The following is a 22,231-nucleotide window of genomic DNA, read 5'->3' on the forward strand; positions in this document are numbered from 1 at the left end:
GGTATTCTAGACATAGTTTATCACAAAAAGATGCTACTGTTCGAAATTCAGTTGATGATTACAGTACCTTTGTAGCACTCCGGAGGATAAGGATAAGTGATGTCTGATAATCTTTAGGTGATAGATGGGAGTAAACTGCTTTAAAAACCGATGTCTGATAGTCCTTAGGATGTCTTTAAGATAACTTTATCGTGCAACAACCATTTACATTGACATACAACCTGTAATGGTCGTTACATTTACCGAGGCATTAGTTCCCACTGGGGGTCCTCAAATTATTTGTTATATAGTAGTGTTGAAAGTATTAAAACTCGTGTAATTAAAACACGTGTAACCATAATACATACTAAACAATGTAACATTATTTATAAAACATGTCCTAGCTATGATATTTCTCAACTCACCCTGTCAATAGTTTTGAACACAGTAAAAGCTGCACCTCGACCCTCGGCCATGGTTTGGAAGTGAGGGGCTGCGTGGCCCATTGCAAAGGAACCAATCAGGATGTTGAAGAAAGCAATGAGAATATCACCAGGAAGAGCTTTACCTTCACCGCATAACTTAGCGCCATACCTGCCAATTATAGTCGGATATTAATACTGTTACACTGTTACACTGTTACACTGGTACACTGGTACACTGGTACACTGTTACACTGTTACGATGGTACACTGTTACGATGGTACACTGTTACACTGGTGCACTGTTACAATGGTACACTGGTACACTAATATATTGCTACACTATACCTGTTATACTGTTACACTGTTACACTATGGTATAAATAGGAAATTTGACAGGATTATACCTCGTTAGAAATCGATAAAATCTGAAAATAATATCAACAATCCAAAATCTCACCAGAAAGCCAGTGCGTATGTCAAGAACATGATCAACATAGTCATACCGATGGAAATTCCTGAAAACAGCCCGTTCTTTACTCCGTTCGCCTCTGAAGATTCTAACTTCTTGTTGTAACGTTTTGACTCGTGATTTTCTGCCCCAAATGATACCACTGTCCTCATTGCACCTATAACTTCTTCTGCGATACCCCCCGCATCTGCGTACGCACTCTGCTCTTTTTCGGAAAATTCCGCCATGAACTGCAAAAATATGTGATAAGTGATCATTATAACAATCAAAATATGCAGTCGAGTCAGAAGACTCTTCAAACATCAAATGACCTTAAATTCGTTTGAATCAATTCAAAATAACATTTTGATTTTACTAACTCTATTGGAGGGTTCCAACCTCATTCTGCCTCATCCCAATTTTGCCTTTTTTAGCTGCCCGAATGAGGCAGAATGAGGTTGGAACCCCCCTCTATTATTATTGATTATCATGGCTATAACTTTCTATACTTTCAATAACAACTCTCAGTAATTAAATAAATCGGTGGTATCTTTAAGAATAGAGTTTAAGATATTAAAATTTTCAGACTAAAATTAAATACTCATCATAATATATCATTAACTTGAGGACTAACCTTACTAAGGAAATATCCAGAAATAGCTAGAAGGGGTGAAGTAGACAAGATGACGAGAGATAATCTCCACTCGTAAAAGAAGGCAATGATAAAGCCGGCCACGAAGGCTGTCATCCACTGGACTGCCATAGATACTTTGTCCGACATACCATCTTTCAGCTTGTTGATATCACTGAAATATGTTCACTGTTATGTTGCTTCGTGTCAAGACATAATATTGCTTAATTTTACTGGATAGAGTGCTTATCTTAAGTTAAATGTTTTTACAGGCTCTAATGATGTAGTTTTACGAAGATTTCAAGCCTTACGTTGTGTGTTTCCCTTCGTGTCCAAAAGCATTATAATATTAATTACATATTTTAGCCTCCATTTTGATGCTGAGGAATTTACATTCAAGACCTAGTTAACTGAGATACTGCGCAACAGAACTTGTTTAACAACATTTTTGGTAATTTGATTTTGTCCTATTTTGTAATAAAACTCAATAACTCTGATTTAGACATATCACTTTATTTTTGCTTGACTATTCTATAAAGTGTAGGCAAGAGTAAAGTCATTGTATGAGACAAGGTAAATGACACAGTTAGAAATTACAGAGAAATAATACTCCTGTTAGATAATGCTGGTGGCCAGAAGTTTACTCGGTTTTTAACTGTTCTCTAAAAATTAGTATTTTATTTTTCTGGGCACATAAAGTTACACGACTTAGACGATTTAAGGTTAAAAGCACATATTATTGTGAGGTTGACGTAATGTAACTAATTGTGAGGTTCAACTACTATTTGAGAATTTACAATCTCAAACCCTCCTAATAAGATTAAAATTATGAATATTTAACCTAGTCAGCCTAGTTGTGAGTTCTCCACTGGAAGTTTCGTCAAACCATCCTATTTCCTGCCTCATGATAGCCCTGAAGTACTCGTTCCTTGCCTTGCTGGACTGTCGTTCCGCTGACAGGAGCATGAACGTGGTCGAGAGGTATCCAGCTAATATGTTCACTGTAATGTATTATACACAGTCGAGTCAGACCTTACATCGAAAATAAATGTGTGAATAACAAGAGAAGAGGTGGCTAAGTATTTATGATGGTCACTGGATAACCGATGTTGGATGCCCTTGCGAGCTGATTGGTTAATTTGAAGTAATTAAGTCTAATTGTCAGGACTGAAAATACTCCTGATCTGAGTTGAAAGTGGCAGATTTCTTAAAACAGGTATATGAAAAATTATTCATATCTTTTTACTTACAAAAGCCCATTCCAATGTAAATGTAAGCAAACAAAGCCATTTGCGATCCACGAACCGTTCCTCCATCTATCACAACTAGATCATCTATCATTTTTCCTGGAGCATGAAATATTTTTTCAATGATATTAAAGAGATTAGGTTTTGGGACTTTTTTAAGAAAATAGTTATATCACCAGAATTTTACTCATTCAAATTTTAATGAACTTACCAAACACGACCATGATAGAAGGCCAAGCTAACCCTTTTATAGCAGAAAAGAATATGGCAACTGTTATAAAGAGCCCGTCTAACTTAGTGGCATATCGATACTGAAAAATATTGAATTCTATTAATTTGTGATAATAAAGCATCATAAGTAAGGGACTCAGCAGGACCTGCACTCTGCAGGAATGTAATGATTAATGATGATTCATTTGACTCACATATTGGCCGAATGAAACCATCTCTGGCTCTTTTTCTTCTTCATCTTTTCCTTTTTCTTTCTTCCCCTTCTTACCTTTCTTATCACCATCATCACTGAAAAACACATTTAAAATTTATTGTAACATTATTTCAACAGTCAGTTGATAACGACATAGGACATAGCTTAGGTGTAGTTTCACAGAAAGTAAAATGTGAGGTAACTTTACTCACCCTTTTAATATAATAGAACTCCTGAGGAAATTATTTAATTATTATTATTTAATTATTTAATTACCTCAAGTCAATGGCTGCATCCTTGCTGACACCATTTTCAATTACATTTCCATTCTTTTCCAGGTCTGGAGCAACCTTTGTTGATGGCATCTTTGTCTATTTATTTACATACATGCATGACAACCTAATGGGGGTTATTCAATTCAATTATAAAATTTGGCAACACAAATGAATATTCAATAATTTGGGTATAATAATACAGGGTGGCCCAGAAGTAAAAGCCCAACACAATTAAGTGAAGATATCACTGATTAAGTGCTGGATCAGTAAAACAAAATTTTTTTAGTAAAACAAAATTTTTATTTACCACAAAACAATCAATACATATTTAATATTATTATACATTTACAAATTATTATCAAACATGTCAATCTTACAAATGTCAACAATCCTAAAATAATTTAGAACCGAAACGTGATCCTTTGTAAAATTATATGTCCCAATAGTCAAATTGACTTGTACTCAAGTATAAAGTTAAACAATTTACTCCAATAACCACGGTCACTAGCAAGTTCTCTCAAATGGAGAATATCATCATACGACTCCAGCAAGATGAAACGCTTCCAGAGGTCAACCTTCAGGTGGTGTAGGAGGTTACGTCTGTGAGCCCCGAGTCTACCAACTTCACTACACATCTCGACAGCAAAACACAGCGCAGCTTGAGCTGGTGATCTTTCATCGCTCCTCAGTATGTGTCCTAGCATCTTCCACCTAGATAACTCAGCACGCTCAGACATAGGGGTAGAGTTACTCTGTTTGTAGAGGGTATCTTTGGACATCATACTGCGTGGCCAGCTGACATTCATGATCTTTCTGAGGTGGTTACGGTGACATGCATCTAGTTTGTCCCAGTACGATTTAGGCATTCCCCAGCAACTAGAGTTATACATGAGGATAGATACTACTTGGGCCTCATAGACCTTCAGCTTCTTCTGTAGGGGGATCTTACTCTGGCACCAGACCTTCTTGAAGTTCTGGAATGCTACATTGGCTAACATGATTCTTCTGGTGACATCTTTCCTACTTTCTAGCAGAGAACCCAACAACTTGCTACTGCACCATTCTTCATTCATTCTAAGGGGTTTACCATCATCCATGACCTCATCTTTCCCAGCTATGTAGACGTGTACAAACTCTGTCTTTGATTCATTAATATTCAGATTCCACTCTTTGAACACCTTAGTAGCGATAGGGAGGAGGGCTTCTAGAGCATCTTTCTCTTCACCAAGATAGTCGATGTCATCAGAGTAGGCATCTTCTTCAGGCATGCCGCTAGGGCTTATAGGGGGGGTTGGTCGCAGCGTCACGGCACGCAGGTGGTAGCAGGCACCAGCTAGAGTGATTGTGAAACAGAGGCCTGAAACACTATCACCTTGGGGTCCTCCATTGGTGCTGATGAATACAAGGGAGGTAGCGTCGTTGACTCGCACCTTGATCTTGGTGTTGCTCAGGAGGAATCTCACTAGTCTGATCTCATCTCTTGTGCACCCTGCGTCGTCTAGGAGGTTGAGCACAGTCTGCCTACTGATAGTATCGAAGGCACTGGACATGTCTAGGCCCATCTTGTGGAAAGACCACTCTCTTTCTTTTACAATGCTGATCAACATACGGTGACACCATACCAGGTCTCCACAGCTTCTCTTCTGCTTGTAGGCAGCTTGCCATGGACCTGTGTAAGCGTCTACCTTTGCTTCAATTCTCCTGAGTGTAATGAGGGATAGCAGCTTACGAGCACAGTTACATAATGTCAGGGGTCTGAGGCTTTTCAGTTCACCAGGAGTCTTGCCAGGCTTTTGAAGAGGGGTGATGAAACATTCTCCGACAGCGTCAAGGAACAGGTTCTCTTCAAAGCAGGTGTTAATGATTTTGGCGTAATGGACACATAGCGCACTCCCACCATACTTGAGGAGCTCATTGGGGGTATTGTCAGGTCCATTGGCTTTGCCGTTCTTGAGGCGTTTAGCAGCGGTTTTTACCTCATATTCTGTGATAGGGCAGTCGAGGGGAGAAGGGGGACCGTCAAACGGATCAAGGGCAGGTTCATCTCCAGTCAGCTGTTCTTCATACCAATCACGGAGTACTTCAGCTTTAGCGAGGTCTGTACCAATGGGGTACCCATCCTTATTGTGGACAACTATAGGCTTTGTCTCTTTGGTCTTAGCTAAGGATCTCACAGCTTCGAACATTTGACGCGTGTCGTCAGTTGATGAAATTTCTTCAGCTAACTGGTCAGCCTTAGCACACTCTAGCTCTTTCAGTCTCTTTTTGATGTCTTTACCGAGCTTATTTCTCCGTCCTCGCAGTACAGAGCTATCACAGGGCTTGTTGGTGCTTGCCAGGGCAAGGCGTATATCGTGTCGTTCTGCGACTAGGGCAACAACAGTAGGGTCATTAGAGAAGAAGCACTTATTCTTAGCCTTCCTGTAGCCTAGGGTCTCAGCAGCTGACTTATGAACTTCACCCAGTACTACTGCAAAGTCCTTGTTGGGATCACCTGAGGGTATTACAGTAGAAAGTCTACTAGCAATGTCATGTTCATACGCTCGTTTACAATCGGGGTCTGATGTGAGCCTGCGAGTGTCAAACATTTTAGGACGTTTAGGAGCTTTAGCGTAGAACAGGGGGCGTTTAGACAATTCAATCGTACATATTACAAGCCTATGGTCAGAACTAAACACCATACCGTTGTGCGACCTAGCATCTCTGAGCAGACATTTACTTCTTCTTTTACAAAGAATATAATCTATCTGAGTAAACACTTTACGCTTTTTACCAGACTGACCTTTGACATTAACCAAACCCTCGTAAGTGGTCCGATGACTCGCACGGTGAAGGAAGGCAGTATTAGCAGCAAACAAGTCGTTTCTACACATGAAGTTGAGAAGGTAGTGACCATTATGATTCCTTTTACCCATACCGTGCCTGCCGACATAATCTGACACACCATTTACATAGTCTGAGTCATCAAGCTTACCCAGCTTACCGTTGAAATCTCCCATCACAAACAACTCGTATCTTGAAGGAACGACAATAGCTGAACTGACTTGCTTGTACACTTTCCTAACAATTTCTGGTCTGAGTTCTGATTTGGTGTTGGTAGGGCAGTACACATTGACGGCTCTAAACATGACGGGTTCACCGTGCTTTACAGGCAATCTGAAATCTATCCACGCAACACGGTCACTGACACGATGATATTGAACAATGTACGGTACTAGCCGCTTTGATACCACAAACCCCAGTCCTGCATACCAGGCATCCTTTTGTTCAATGATAATCAACTTATTGCCACAGGGTAACATTGCTTCAGATGGCTGAGTGATCTTAGTTTCTTGAAGGGCTATAACGTCTAATTTATATTGAGTACAGTCACGTCCTAATATATGTTGGTCTACTTCTTTACTCAGCCCACGAACATTAAATGTTACAAGGGCTAGAATGAGTGAGAGAGGGAGCAACTTAGGGACGATGAGTAGAGGGTTAGATGCTGCAGCAGGAGTAATCTGTGTCTCCCTGCTTCTGCTGATGTTCCTGTCGTCATCACTGGTCATTCCACCTAATAAATCACGAAACGAAACGAAACGAAACACAATATTTACTACCGGCCACACCATCTCCTGGAACAACATCGAAGTCCTCAAATCCCTCACCTCACGCTCCCAACTTGACCTCACAGAACACGCAGCTATACAAATACGACAACCAGCTATGAACAGAACAGACCGCGCACCCAAATGTAGTTCCCTCTGGGACCCCATTCTTCCTAAAATTGCCAAATCCTTAAAGTCCAGACCATCTGGATTCAATGATTTATTAGTTTCATTGAATCACATATAAGCATTGTCCACCACATCACATTCAGCTGACGACGATTAACACATGTTTATTGAAAGCTTCTACAAGTTAAATCATCGTATCTCTTATATGTTTTTAACCCAACTCCACTCAGTAATATTTACTACCCCGCTCTTATGCGACAAAGATATTGCATAAAAATACCTAAATAATTTACACAATACGGTGCCCATGTCTGAGCGGCTCTCCACAAAAACTTTCTCTCTTCCTCAGAGCAGAAAGTTTTTTTTTAAAATATATAAAACAGGGTCTCATAAAAATTGAAGAACCAGTGTACTTTATTTCACACAAAAAATGAAGAATATGTCACATATATAAAGGTTTAAAAACTACCAAGACACGCGCCAAGTTGGACTCGTCGGCGGTCTTAAATATTTAGATAATTTTACGAGTATCACCCGTTTAGTCACAAATAAGAAACACTTCATAAATATGCACCGTTCACTTTGATATCTTGTCCTCACAACAAATAATACCCCTTCTGATATAATATCGTCTTTTCAAATCCTTCTTTGCCTTCTCTTTCATCTCCAAAACGAGCAGATGATGTCTGGCTTGCTCTTCAGGTGACCGATCTGGTGAAATGAACACAGTTTTGTGGTGCTCACTTAGTTTCAGGTTTTTCGATTTTAATAAAATCTGATGTACAGTATTCGAATTTGATAGCAAAATTTTGACAGGTCTGGTCTTGTCAGCTGATTTCCTTCCAATCCTTACAGCTTTAAAGTGGGGTTTCACTTCAATCTGTTGAAAAAGTTCGTCTACTTTGTTTGATAGTTTCTCTTCATCTGTCTCCTTTAAACCAAAAATGAGAACATTCCTGCTGCGATCGTCTTCTGACACAGCCTTCTGCACAACTTTTTTCAGGCTCTCCTCCGTTATTGTAGTGTTCGGCGAGGCTTTTAACACAGCTTGACTGTATGACTTGATCTCAGCTTGAACAGTGTCCTGAACAGCAGATTTTACTGCGGTCTGAACGGATTCCAACTGATTGGCTTTGGCTTCAAGAAGTTCCCTCTGCAGTTTGATAACCGACTCTTGTGATCGGATGAGAAAACTCTTCAATTCCTCAACATCTTTCATTGCAGTCAAAGTTTCTCCGACGATAGAATTCAACTGATTGTACATATTATACATCAAATTTGATAAAACCTTCTTGACTGGCTTTTCAAACTTTTCAACTGAAAACACTATTCTACTTTCACAGTTCGTGGCTTTTGCCACATTCGAAATTAAAGCGTTGAAATCCTCATGCGCTTCGTTGAAAAATGTAGAGTGTCCTGATAAACGCTGCAGTAAATCTGTGTCCTCCATTATAATGTACTTAACTTGTATTACAAGGCTACACAGTGGTCGCAGTGCAATTAAACGATTTTACTGATAAGAGAGCAACTGTTATCAACACACAAGCTAAAACACATTAACGATACAAATCTAAATTTAAATTCAGCTATATACACAATACACAGCCCGCCTCGCAGACAGCCACACATTGCTGAGAGATTCTCAGGTGCAGATGTAAGCGCCGCGCGCGCGAGGTTTGTTATGCTAATAATAACGGAAAATTCTGAGGCACGAGTTTCATTCAGCTGCCCAATTTATATGTGACATGTATTTGTATTAAATTCAGATAAATGTTAGTAATAATCGACGCTAACATTGTGCAACTGTAAACTGCAAAATGTTAACGTCGATTACCACTAAATCACATCTAGCAAGTTACTAATTCTTTGCACTATATATGTTACGTCACTATAGAATATAAAATTTGTTTCACTATAGCATATGTCATTCATATTGTACGTTATATAAGATAAAAATAAACATTTTATAATTGTTTCAATGTTCAACACTGCTAAAAAACAAATACCTACTTGCCCATCGATTAAGCAGTCGCCAAAACAAGGCTCAAAGTTAATTTACCTTCACACCTCGTTTTGGAGACTGAAGGATGTCAATAAATAAATAATGGATAATATTAATACTGAATATGATGGATAATCAGTAATATCAATAAAATCCACAATCACTAATCATGTTTTCGATGGGCAAGCACCCGCAACTGGATGCTGAAACAAACGGCGCAAGTCTTGCACCGTTCATGCAGCATACGTCGCGAGATATCATGAGCTCCGCTAACTCTGCGATTCTAACGGATGAATTAGGCTCCCCCGACAGAAACACAGGTAATAGGGGGTTGTGGAAGGACACGAACACTGTTCGTTAACTCGTACCCCCTATATAGATCTATGTCCCGCCGGAGAGAGCCCACCACCAGTCATATCGAAAGCAGCTTTTAATTCTGCATTATAAATATCGCTTCGCCATAATAAATAATATACATTACCACTACACACTTGTCACTACACACTTTTATGCACAGTACAACTAAAATATTAACAAGAGACAGAAGAGTTTTACATCGGCTCAGCACCGCAAGGACGTTGGCTATACGCGTGGTTCATAAATTAGTTTGATTTGGGTACGGTTCGACGGGGAAAGTGGTCGGGATTAGTTCTCATAATGAGTGATCACTGTCGTCAGAAATATTAGAGCGGGAACTTCCCCAGGTTCTGGACGAAACGCGCACGATTTTAAAAGGGTCATAACTCGGTTAAATTGTGAACAACCAACTTTAAATTTTAAGAAAGCACTTTAATTATCAAACCAAATGTGTCTAGAAACTTTTAAGTTCCTAGCTGAAAGCGTTCTCACCTCATGGTGACAATAGCGAAAAAGAGGGAGTGGTGTGCCACACCCACTGTAATTGATTAAATTTGACGAAACTTTCAGGAAATCTAAGTTTGACCCATATCTATAATCTCTGAAATTTCTGTGCAATTCTAAGAAGACTTACGTGAGTTATTAAAGGGTTGCGTGTGGGCAGTTACTTCTGGGCCACCCTGTATATAAAATGGCGTGTCTTATGTGTTGCAGGATGCTTCATGTAAGAATCCTACTCTTTTGGTGAGGAAACCTAATTCAAGCCAAAGTTATATTATGATTATATTGAGAAGTTGGTGCCATCTTAGGGGGGCGCCAAATCGTCGTTTGAATGTGGGACAATTTTGAAAAAACTTAACTTAAGTACTAACAAAACTGGGCATTTTGATCTAGAAACACACTTTTTTACCGGCATATCCTCTAAAATCACCTTAATATGTCCAATTTTACGTTTTTACTTTGAAAAAGGGGAAGATGGCACTGACAGGGGGAGTGGGAATACAACGTTATGCCACTGGGGTCAGGGGTTTTCATGAAAATTTACTCCAAAAAAACTAAGTGAGAAGTGACATTGGGCATTGAAGTAAACACCAATCCTTTATCAATGACATAGGAAAAGTGAAATGATGACAAATCATTATCATAAATCAATAAAAACATAATTATACGTAAAATCATCGAGAATGTTCATAAAAATATTTTAATTATTTTAATTATAACTTCATAAACAATAAAGTTAATTTTAATAAGTTAGACATTCCAAAAACTGTTACTGGGCAGTGCTTAGCCTGTCATTCCGCCATATCTCTATTATGTTTATGGACAAAATACCCTGGGGTCCCAAAAAAACTGAAGAAACAAGTCAGAGCGGTAAAAATACGGGTACTTGAAGCTGTTAATACGAACACAACGAAATAAACTAAGTGAGAGAAGTGACGTTATATGGTTTGATTGACGATGTCAATCCGTCGAGATCGTTGCTCTGCTAGTTCGCGCGGCGCGTCGAAGCGGCGAAGTCTGTTAGAATCTTAATTCTATTTGTAGCTTGTTTTTGTACTTCATATTACTAACCCTGTATCTCACTTTAGCAAAGGTTTAGTTCCAGTGATTGTATATACAGTGTTGGGGTAAAGGGACTCCAGAAGGCAGACAAGGCTCGACTCCAGACTCTAGTTGAAGTAACAGAAGAGAGAGGAGTGTCCAGTGTTTAGTTGACTCCAGACTCTAGCGAAGCAGAAGGGAGAGGAGTGACGTTGTCGACTCCAGACTCTAGCGTAGCAGAAGGGAGAGGAGTGACGTTGTTTTAGTGATCCCACAGATTCCAGTCGACAGATACTATCTGTGTTCTGTGACGTGGAAAGAGTGGTAAGTAGTTTATAGTTATAGTTTAGTAGTTTAGTCTAGGAGTTCCCGCTTCCTCTTTCACTTTCATTATAGTTTCACGTGGTTTACATTTCACTTTACTCACGGTAGTTTTCCCCCAGGGTTTTTTATTATAGTTATCAGTTCCAGTTTAGTTGAAGTCCTCATCATTCAGAAGTACCTCATATAGTAAGAAGAACATCATCATCAGGAGTAGTAGTTTTAATTTAATAGTAGTTTAATCTAATAGTAAAAAGACATTATTTAGTTTAGTATTGATTTGTGTATTAGTTATAGCAGTGTGAGTAGCTGAGTCACACCAATCACCTTTTAATCACTCATTCACTATTTGAGAGTGAGTACATAGAGTAACAAGGTTACATTTGACACACCATTTATTTGTATAACCTCTTTATTCATCTAATTTGTATTTATAATAATTGAGTATTATTTGTTATTTAATTAACCCAAGAACCTAAGAAAGTGTCAAACAGTATATATATACATTCAATCAAATCAAGTGATGCAATTGGCAGAGCACAATCAAAATTTTAAGTGTTGCAATTGGCAGAGCACAATTCATTGCTACCAATAATTTTTTCAAAAACATTTTAACAAAACACATAATCTACTCCATTATAGGGGCAGGGATGAGGTTGTATGAAACTTCTGATAGCTGAATCTCACGTTTGGTGTCCACCTTCTTTCCTCGGTACCCTCGTAGAGCAATAAGAGTTGTTCTCAACATTGCAAATCTTATCCTAGTTCTCACGTGTCTTACTACATCGCAGTACCTTTCCTTCCTTTTTCTTGCAATGAGGTCTGCTACTCTGTTGACGAACTGCTTACACTCTTTAGACATTCCTCCAGATGTAACCCAAGAACAGGGTTCCAACAAAGTCCTCCAAGTAAAACAAAATTTTTAAGTAAAACAAAATTTAAATTTTATTGCCATTACAATGAATAATGATATCATAATAAATATAAGTAGACATCCGATAATAAACTTGTTACATCCAGTACAACCCAAGATGTCAGCCGACGCGACTTACAAAAATAAAGAAAGCTAGCATGTTATGTTCATTGTTCATAGTTTTTCTAACGAGCATGCTTAGCACTTAGGCTGTACGGAAATAGCTTTAATTCTACGTCATATTAAAAACTTTACATCATTTTTGAGATACAAAAACAAATTTTAAAATAAATAACTCTTTTGCTGCTTAGGCGCGGCACCGCGCTTGACCCACATGCTATACAGTGCACAGTGTGTAGCAACACATCGCTGAAAACAAAAGCTGAATGAGCTATAACATATAAGCGGTGCGCCGCGCCTAAACCTAAAACCATAAACTTTAAATATTGTCAAGATATTAAACGAGTTTTGCAAAATAATATAGCATGCTGACTTCGTAGGATATTACAAATATACCAGTGCCAGTTCCAAATGTGAGTCAGCGCTTAAACCAAAAGCAGTTGGCAAAAGGAGCCAGTTGCCTGCAAGAGCTTTACTAGCACCCGATTTACCACTTTTGGAGCACAAACTCAAACCTAAAACCGGCCAAGCACAAAAATATGTTATCGCCACGATTGGGTGGATTGATTCCCAGAATATTTATCAGCACGCGGCACTAATAATATATGAAGTTCATTATCGAATTTTAGATATGCCCTGGATCGTTTAACACATATATAAAAGGTTATTAAAGAATAATTAATGTTTGGTTCGTATAAATCGATATTAATCAATTATTTAAAATAGTATTTGCGTTTGTTATTATTAACTATTGAGTTGCGTTCGATTTAAATATTAAAACACTACTACAATACATTTCACAAAACAAAACGACGGGGACACTGCTGCTGTTGACGAGTATCTGGTTATATTAATTATGGGTCTTTTGTTCATTAGGGGGTGCACGATAAAAATAAACTTGCTCGGATTTTAAATATTTTTGTACCACTGTTTTCTAGAGACTGTGAGAATTTTCACAATACCAAATTTTTCATACCTTTTTGGAAAGATTAGTGAGTTTCGCCTAGGTGCCATATTTGATGGTGCGCGGCTTTTGGAGCAAAAGTAGCTGTAAAAGTCGCGTAATTTGATCAAATTCGTCCAAATTTGACCATTTTTGTCGTATTATTCGGATTTATCTTCAGTTTCTGAAATGAGATCATTCTGGAAATTGGCGACGACCTTCCAATAGGGCTTTCACAACTGTCAGAAAAATTTGGTGGATATCGGAGTTGATATAGTGATCAAAATGGGGCAAAATACGCTGCTTTTAGCTGTAACATAATGTCTGATGGTTGGATATGCTTTAAATTTTTCGGACACTTGCCTTGTAAGTCTATGAGTAAGCTTACCAATTTTTGTTGCAATTGCAGGTCGGGAAGGATACTCAATATCTATTTGTTTGAAGAAAATTGTGCTGGCCGAAATTAGCGCTAAAAAACCATCCTACAGTCGGCACGCGCGGCTCACTGTCGATGGCGCACTACCTATGTTCATTAAAATAAGTGTGATCATACTTCTAGAGTATATTGGGCTGACACAGTTGCTGCAAGGTTAACATTGGGGTCCAAAACCGAGAGTGTGATACAACTTAATTTCGCGTTACGTAGTAAGAGATACAAAATATAAAATATAAGATATAAGTCACTGCAAGTTCACGGATATAGCGCGGCGTCATTCCATTATTCTGGCGCGGTAAATCACGCTGGGTAATGAAATGATAGAGTTATACAATATTTAAGTTTCGCGCGCTACGTTTACACAATATATTTGTGAGTCCGTCCCACGTTCCAGACGCCGCTCCAGACAAGTCCAGACACCAGTGTAAAAGCGGATGAGCTGATCAGTGTTCTGTGTTATATGCGTGAATATATAGTTTCTATGTTTGACTGTGGTGTGTATTGTGTGTGTTATTTTGTGTGTGTAGTATGAAATCTATATGGACTAGTTTGTGTGTTCTTATTATAGGCACATGTCATTTCCATCAAAGTTGAGTTCTGACCATTCATCAGTGTTTCCAGCTTTTTGAGCATTGAGTAGCATAGTTTTAATGCGACCTTTAACAAGTGCAATTGGGGACGAGAAGTCAATCTTACTAGAAGGTTTAAGGAATTTATTCCACATATTCGAGGTTTTATATACAAACAAATTGGTTGCAGCGGGGTTAATAAAGTAGTTATCACGTCGGGGTGACTTTACAATTGTATGGTAAAAGTACTTAACATGGTTCTTTGTTCTTGATTTCCATTCGGCATCTAAAATAGGCTGAGTATGTCACTATCATGGGATAATAAGTACATTTAATGCAAACATATCAGGGTTGTGGCGGCCAGTTATTGATTTATACATAAAATTGAACTTTAAATAGAAATGTGGATATATTGAAATTTAAAACTTTTAAAACGGATCGCTTTGCTCTAACCAGAGCCCTCTCGCTTGCAGTAGCTTGTGAAACAAGCGCGTCACGCAGTACGCGTAGACACATGGCTATGTGGACGGATCGCTTATAAATATTATTATATTATGATTGTAAAATAAAGAATAAAATTTTAAATTTGTTTCACTAAAATTTGTTTCACTGTTGCAAGATTAAAAGTGTTAATTCACAACGTAAAGGTTATGTGATTGGAGGACTTCGCCGCTTCGACGCGCCGCGCGAACTAGCATTCTTGCTTCGCAGAGCAACGATCTCGACGGATTGACATCGTCAATCAAGTTATGTGATGGCTATTTTTTGAGGTTTTTCTTGATTGACGATGTCAATCCGTCGAGATCGTTGCTCTGCGAAGCAGAGCAACGATCGATGCTAGTTTGCGCGGCGCGTCGAAGTCCTCCTTACCTGAGGACCCCAGGCTTTAATGTTGGTAAACAACCGAATAGAGATTAGGCGGAATGACAGGCTGAGCGTCCACATAGCCATGTGTCTACGCGTACTGCGTGACGCGCTTGTTTCACAAGTAGATAGGCACATACAGATCAGCACACATAAGATGGTACGTGTGGGCGCGCGCAGTGCTGACAATAGCGTCGTATTTAACCCCGGGTGCACGTACATCGTGTGCGATGATTTATACTTATCGAAGGCTATAAATGCCTCTTGTTTATTTTAATTTGGTATTGTTCACTTTTAGACGATAAAATACAGGAATTGCGGTATAATAATACGAATAATTAATATTGTACGATCAAAATACATCACGAAACAGTATTAACTACCTCGCTACTTATCAACTTATACTATGTACTATGCGACAAAGATACACAATGCAATATTTATATACTTATAGAATAAACGAAACACAGTATTCAGTATTTACTAGTACTACCCCGCTACTAGTAGTAGTACTACAACTTAATGCGACAAAGGTCAAAGATATTGTATAAAATATAACTAAATAAACAATACGGTGCCCATGCCTGAGCTTTATAAAACTGGAAACACTTCTCAGATTAATTATTTTGCTTCTCAAAAACAATTACAAACTAACAATTTTCGACGTTAAACAGCTACATTAAACATTAACATTACACTTCACAATCCGAAAGAAAGGGGCTCGTCGCTGCAGGCCTGACTTTGACTTGATCCTGAAAAAGTACATGTCATTTAGGTACCGCGACAATTGTGAATTGACCCCCCGACAATTGACCCCCTATGTAATTACACTGGGGTCAATTGTCGCGAAATCTAGGGTTTAGTACGACAATTGACCCCCATGTAATTACACTGGGTCAATTGATCGGGTTAAGGTCAGGCAGGGTCAGGGTCAGAGTCAGTGGTCAGGGTTAGGCCTAGGGTTAGGGTTAGGGTCCTGGGTCAGGGTCAGGGTCAGGGTCAGGGTCAGGGTCAGGGTCAGGGTCAGGGTCAGGGTCAGGGTCAGGGTTAATTGTATTAAATTATATTGTCGGGGGGTTAATTGTCGGGGGGTAAATTGTCGCCCACCCGTCATTTAATATGTAATTACATAATACAATATAATACATAATACAATGTAAATGTTGCTGTTACAAAATGTATAGCTAACATAAGCGAGCGTTCATGGATGACGTCAGCAGCCGAGGGAAAAGGGTATTTGGAAATGCTGACGGTTGCTGACAGGAGGGGGAGGTATGAGCCTTGTTAACGTCAACAAAAATACGTGAATTCATATCAATTTTATTAGCAATAAAACGTCACTAATTTCCTTAAAATTAGTACCCGAACTGAACTCTGGTGACCAACTGCTTAAATCAGTCACACACTAATTTTCCCTGCCTCATGCCTACTACTGGAAACTGTATCTCCAGACAAGTGTCAGACGTTACTATGCAATAGTATGCATTGGTTGCTCTTCAAAAAGGTTAGCAAAAAGATAAAGAGTGCGACCCTGATAAACTTTTGGGAGAGATTCATCGACGACATATTTGGAGTGTGGATGGGGACAGCGGGACAATTTACAATGTTTGTCGAATTGTTGAACAAACTGGCTAAATCAAACTGGCAGAACCATATAGAATCAAGGTTAACTTTTTAGACCTTACCTTGAGCTTGGACTCAGAAAATCAGATCTGGTACAAGCTATTTAGAAAGGAAACAGATGCTAGGAACTACTTGAGATCAGATACATATGTAGTTTCCAACCCCACCATGTGTAGAGGACCTGGGCGAACTAAAGGAGGATCTTGCCAGATGCGGACACAACAACAACGGTGACAAACTAGAAGAAATCGAGCCGAAAGCAATACAGAGGTCTATTGAGAACCCAGGAAATCCAACCAGAGACACTGAGGATAAGACACAACAGAGCCTCGTATTTTCCGTACAACACTCTTGATAACATTAGTCATACAAAGTTGGTTAAGAACTTAATCTGGTCATTAAGCTACTAGGTTAATGTTATGTGGGGATGTACGGATAGTATTTGCCACTAAGAAACACCCTTCAATCGGTAATACACTAGAAAAGAATCGACAACTGGGACAACTGGAAACCCTTAATGTAGGACAATTACAGAGGTGTAATGGACCTAGCTGCAAAATTTGCCCCGTCCTCTTTGACAAGGACTCAAAAGATCATGGTCAACCACATAGAACTGGTGCTAGACGGAACTCTAAAATGCAAGGACAAGCATGTTATCTACCTTATTGGTCATAATTATCACGGACATTACTTTCACACTGAAGACCAGCGTGAATAATTATGTCCGTGAAAATAATGTCTGTGGTATTAAGGTCCGTGAATAATAAAGTCCGATAATTATTTCCATTAATTTTAGTGTGCGTCCCCACATAGGCGTAGATATGTGTGTAGCCGATTACTATATTAGCTAATTAGTATACTAGGACAAATATAATCACTCCTCAGTCACATTCTAGAGTTCAGAAAAAGAGTAAAAAACTGAATATTAAAAACTGGAGTTATTTCAATTTTAAAGAAGTCATTTTGGCTAGTATAGTATCCCGAACCGAGATATTATATGTGCAATTTTTTTCATGGAAGCCTTTTTACTTAGTATCCACTACAGGCACGTAGCCAGGATTTTTCTTTGGGGGGCCCTTGGCGAGCGGAGCGAGCCGACCCGTTCAATCCAGCTGCACAACAAAATTTGTTGTTTTCTTGATTTTTTATTTATGGTGTAAAACAGTGTAGAGAAGTGTACGATCGAAGAATATTTCCAGATTTAAACATGTAACAATTGTTGTTATGCTACCTGAAGCTGTTCAAATGAAATTGAACTGGGAGAATCGAGAAGATTACAAGTCACAGCTACGTACAACAATCAGGGTCAGGAATGAAAAGGGATACGTAGATAGAGTTCCTTATAATCCCTGACTACGACAGGGAGCTGAAGGCAGATCTGGGAGGGTCTGGGCACAATATCATATTGCTATTATATTATCATCTGCACACTTATACTTTAACTTAGTTTTAAACTAATAACAACACTACAAATCCATTACATTTATTGAGGATATGAGTATGACGTAGTTATGTCGATACGTTATTCAACTATTTATTTCTATTAGAATCTGTCTTCACTAAGTCTATTTAGAGACAATCAGAAATTTAAATCATTTATCAAGACATTATACTTATACATCACAAAACCTCCGACTTGATTTACAACTTAACTTCACCTTCACAAACACTAATCATATAATACAAACTTACTCTGTCGGTTATCATACTCTAATTCTAGGCAACATTAGCGTCCGTGAATTGATCTCTGGGAGCCCTCCCTTACTAAAACTTGTGTCTTCATCTGCCGTATTACTTGGGAATATCGCCGGTCTCAGCTTCAAACATAAAGGTATGATATTCAATAGACGCCGCTCTGCAAACGTCACCTGAAAAGGGATAAGTAGATAGAGCTCCTTATAATCCCTGACTACGACAGGGAGCTGAAGGCAGATCTGGGAGGGTCTGGGAGGGTCTGGGCACAATATTATATTGCTATATTATCATCTGCACACTTATTCTTAGTTTTAAACTAATTACAACACTACAAATCCATCCCATTTATTGAGGATATGAGTATGACGTAGTTATGTCGATACGTTTTTCAACTATTTATTTCTATTAGAATCTGTCTTCACTAAGTCTATTTAGAGACAATCAGAAATTTGAATCATTTATCAAGACATACTTATTACTTATACATCACAAAACCTCCGACTTGATTTACAACTTAACTTCACAAACACTAATCATATAATACACACTTACTCTGTCGGTTATCATACTCTAATTCAAGGCAACATTAGCGTCCGTGAATTGATCTCTGCAGGAGCCCTCCCTTACTAAAACTTGTGTCTTCATCTGCCGTATTACTTGGGAATATCGCTGGTCTCAGCTTCAAACATAAAGGTATGATATTTAATAGACGCCGCTCTGCAAACGTCACCTTATCACCTACCTGAAACAGATTTTAAGATAAGCAACTAAATAAAGATTCGTTGAGATTCTGAGTTTCTGCCCTGACGGCTAACCAAATAAAATTTGGTCGGACAGACTCATCTTGCATATTAGGAAAAGCAGCTGAGGTTTAAGATATTTACCTTCTTTCAGATTTCGTTTTTAGACTGAACTAAAGTTTAAACGATAGCCTCTGAATGATCTGAACAACTAACTTTAAGGACATCGATCCTAAGAAATGGCCGTTTTGAAAAGCTTTAAAAAATTTCAAAGGGTCTGCACAATGTCAATAACGCGCGGCCGGCTGGCGCTAGATATTGTAAAAGGCTTACGATTTTTTCCTTTATTCATCAGAAAGTCAATGTGGCAGACATAAAGAGCTAAAACTCTGTCAAAGCTTCTAGATCAATCTTTCGATACTGTTTAGGCGGGAACTACGGAATTTGCAACGATTCAGTCAATTCTAACGATACTATTACACGATACAACGATATGCATTACTAATGTGTAATCACAAATCGCGCGTTATCGCACTTTGGTATGAGAAATCAATAATAGTGTTAATTCTTCGGGATGGTACACTTTATTCCATCTTCTAAAGTTTTCAATTCTAGTGCAATGGTCATGGTTCTCGACAATAAATTAGAAGTCAGTTAAATATTGAATCTTTAATCTAAATATAATTCTAACCAGAGTATAGGAGGTGCTATTTTCAGGTCCGTCTAGATCTCTGATAGGAAAAGTTAGTGGATCACTGGATCCGTCCCTGAAGTGAAACAAATGTTACTATCTTGCAAATGTTAACCATTTTATTTCGATTAGAATCGAATTTAACATACTTAAACTTGATATGATGTAATAATGAGGTACGTGTAAAAATCAAGGGTATCCCTCGAGCCAGTTCAGCTTGTGTAATATAACAAAATAAATAGGGAAAAATAAGGGAGAGTACCTGGTGCCATGCTGTGTCAACAGAAGCGCTGAGGATAAATTCAGCGAGCATTAGTTGGAGAGGAGTGTGAGTTACTGTGTGAGTTAGTGTTGTGGTGGACGAAAGGATAAGCCGCTGATCAGGGATATAGGCCCCTCCTCACGAACTATCTGCTGTGTTGGCGCAACGAGTGAGACTTTGGGGTGGTCAAAAGATGTGATGGTCCCGTCAAGTCTTGGCGAAACTCAACATAGGTCAGATAGGTAAAAAACAATGCCATTGGAAAACTCTATCCAATAGTCACATTATAGTCATTTCTAGAAAAAAAAATAAACCTGGTTAATGTTGTTTAATGTGAGAGAATAAGATAAAAGAGGCGACCAATTTTTGTCAGCGTAAATATTGTCAAACAGCGGGCTTCAAAATCGTCTAGGGGGAAAGAGCCCTGAATATCTGCTATCTGCCTTAGTACCTTGGCTCTAAAGTCTAAATTATGCAGCGATGACGACATAAAAAGTCGCTGTATCATGGCAAATCTTGCTTTGTCAGAACTAAAAGAAGGTTTAGGAGCAAAGTAAATATCAGACTTAAGATATGAAAGCACAGAAAGACTGAGTCAAATGTACAATTGTAGCTGCTGTCAGCTATTCTGCATCAAATAAAATATTAAGGGGCCATCTACTTAGGACGTCCAGCAAAAAGGGAGGGGGAGGTGGTTTTGGAATTTCGGACAAATCCGGACAGGGATAGGGAGTGGTTTCTGAAAATCCGGACGTCCGGAAATTTTGGCAGAATTAACGAAAAAGTCGCATTTATTTCAACTCTTTGACACTAATTACTCAGTAAGTTTAGATCCCTGTATTTTGAACGAGAAGTCGTTTCCCAGAGCAGCTCATGAGAGCCGAGACACAACTCGCATATTCTGCTACTGCCTTAAAACTTATTCCATTGGATGGCTTATACCTACTTAAGTACCTTAATGTAACTGTGCTAAACTTGTTCGACACTAAATGTATTATTGTCTATTCTAAGTGACTACACATTTTATTAACAATGAATTTGAGTTGGTTTTATTTGTACTCTTTAAAGTAGCTGGAAATCCGGACGTCCGGGGGAGGGGTGGTTTTGAAAATTCGGACACACCCGGACAGGGGGAGGGGGTGCTCCCCGGGGGTGGTCTGAAAATCTGCAATTTTGACGGACGTCCTAAGTAGATGGCCCCTAAAGTCTAAACAAAAGTTCTCAAAACGTACACAACAAGAGAGTGTCGACCTACATGTCAATGACACAGACTGTTTCATTGTTTGAGACAACACGTGTGTTTGCGCGCAATTCTGGAATAATCCGAGAGATGAACTGTAGCGAGTGTAACTTTAGTGTGCAGATGAGTGTGTACTTCGATGTATACTATTTCTGCACGTACAGGATCCTTTGTAAGGGGTCATTCACATATTTAGTTATCACTCGCTAAGGAAAAGGGGGTGGGGGAATAGGACATGGTTTATAATACACGCTTAACATGTTACTGTTTGCTAACCAATACAGCAATACTGGGGTAGGTTCACTGATAGTGTTTCTCAGAGATATAGATGGCTGTAAATTATGCTAATAAATATATAAAAATAAATATGGTCAAATGTTAAACAATGAGATGATTTAAGAGAAGCAAATATTAGTCGACTGAAATTATGATCTGATAAAGTGCACTGTGAACTCAAATGTATAAAACAAACTCATAACGGATCGAACAGTTTAAAATGGAACACAATAAGACAGAATAATTGATCAAATTTTAAACAATAAGCTTCACTTATAGTGTTTCTCAGAGATGGCTGTAAATTATGCTAATAAATGTCCACTTTTTGGACTGGAAACATGAATGTAGGGAATAAATCAATAATACTGTTTGCTAACCAATATTGGGGTATGTTCACTGCACTTATAGTGTTTCTCAGAGATGGCTGTAAATTATGCTAATAAATGTCCACTTTTTGGACTGGAAACATGAATGTAGGGAATAAATCAA

General features: G+C 38.6%; 2 protein-coding genes across 2 annotated transcripts in view; both read right to left on the minus strand.

Annotated features, from left to right (window-relative positions):
• The window catches only part of LOC134825497 (ATP-dependent translocase ABCB1-like), an 86,581-nt gene that overhangs the window by 24,377 nt on the left and 39,973 nt on the right, over positions 1-22,231 (minus strand). The window contains exons 2-9 of the mRNA XM_063837711.1: positions 3,431-3,554; positions 3,156-3,249; positions 2,942-3,041; positions 2,734-2,829; positions 2,325-2,484; positions 1,487-1,658; positions 862-1,103; positions 405-573 (exon numbers count right to left, since the gene is read on the minus strand). Of these exons, the coding sequence (XP_063693781.1) occupies positions 405-573; positions 862-1,103; positions 1,487-1,658; positions 2,325-2,484; positions 2,734-2,829; positions 2,942-3,041; positions 3,156-3,249; positions 3,431-3,519 (1,122 nt within the window). The 5' untranslated portion in view covers positions 3,520-3,554. The remainder of the gene's footprint in view (positions 1-404; positions 574-861; positions 1,104-1,486; positions 1,659-2,324; positions 2,485-2,733; positions 2,830-2,941; positions 3,042-3,155; positions 3,250-3,430; positions 3,555-22,231) is intronic.
• LOC134824844 (uncharacterized) lies at positions 3,876-6,557 on the minus strand. The gene has a single exon (XM_063836820.1). It carries the CDS (start codon positions 6,555-6,557, stop codon positions 3,876-3,878), a length of 2,682 nt encoding a protein of 893 aa, XP_063692890.1.

Source organism: Bolinopsis microptera, chromosome 13, assembly GCF_026151205.1.
Source record: "Bolinopsis microptera isolate Bmic1 chromosome 13, MBARI_Bmic_1.0, whole genome shotgun sequence".
Lineage (NCBI taxonomy): Eukaryota > Metazoa > Ctenophora > Tentaculata > Lobata > Bolinopsidae > Bolinopsis > Bolinopsis microptera.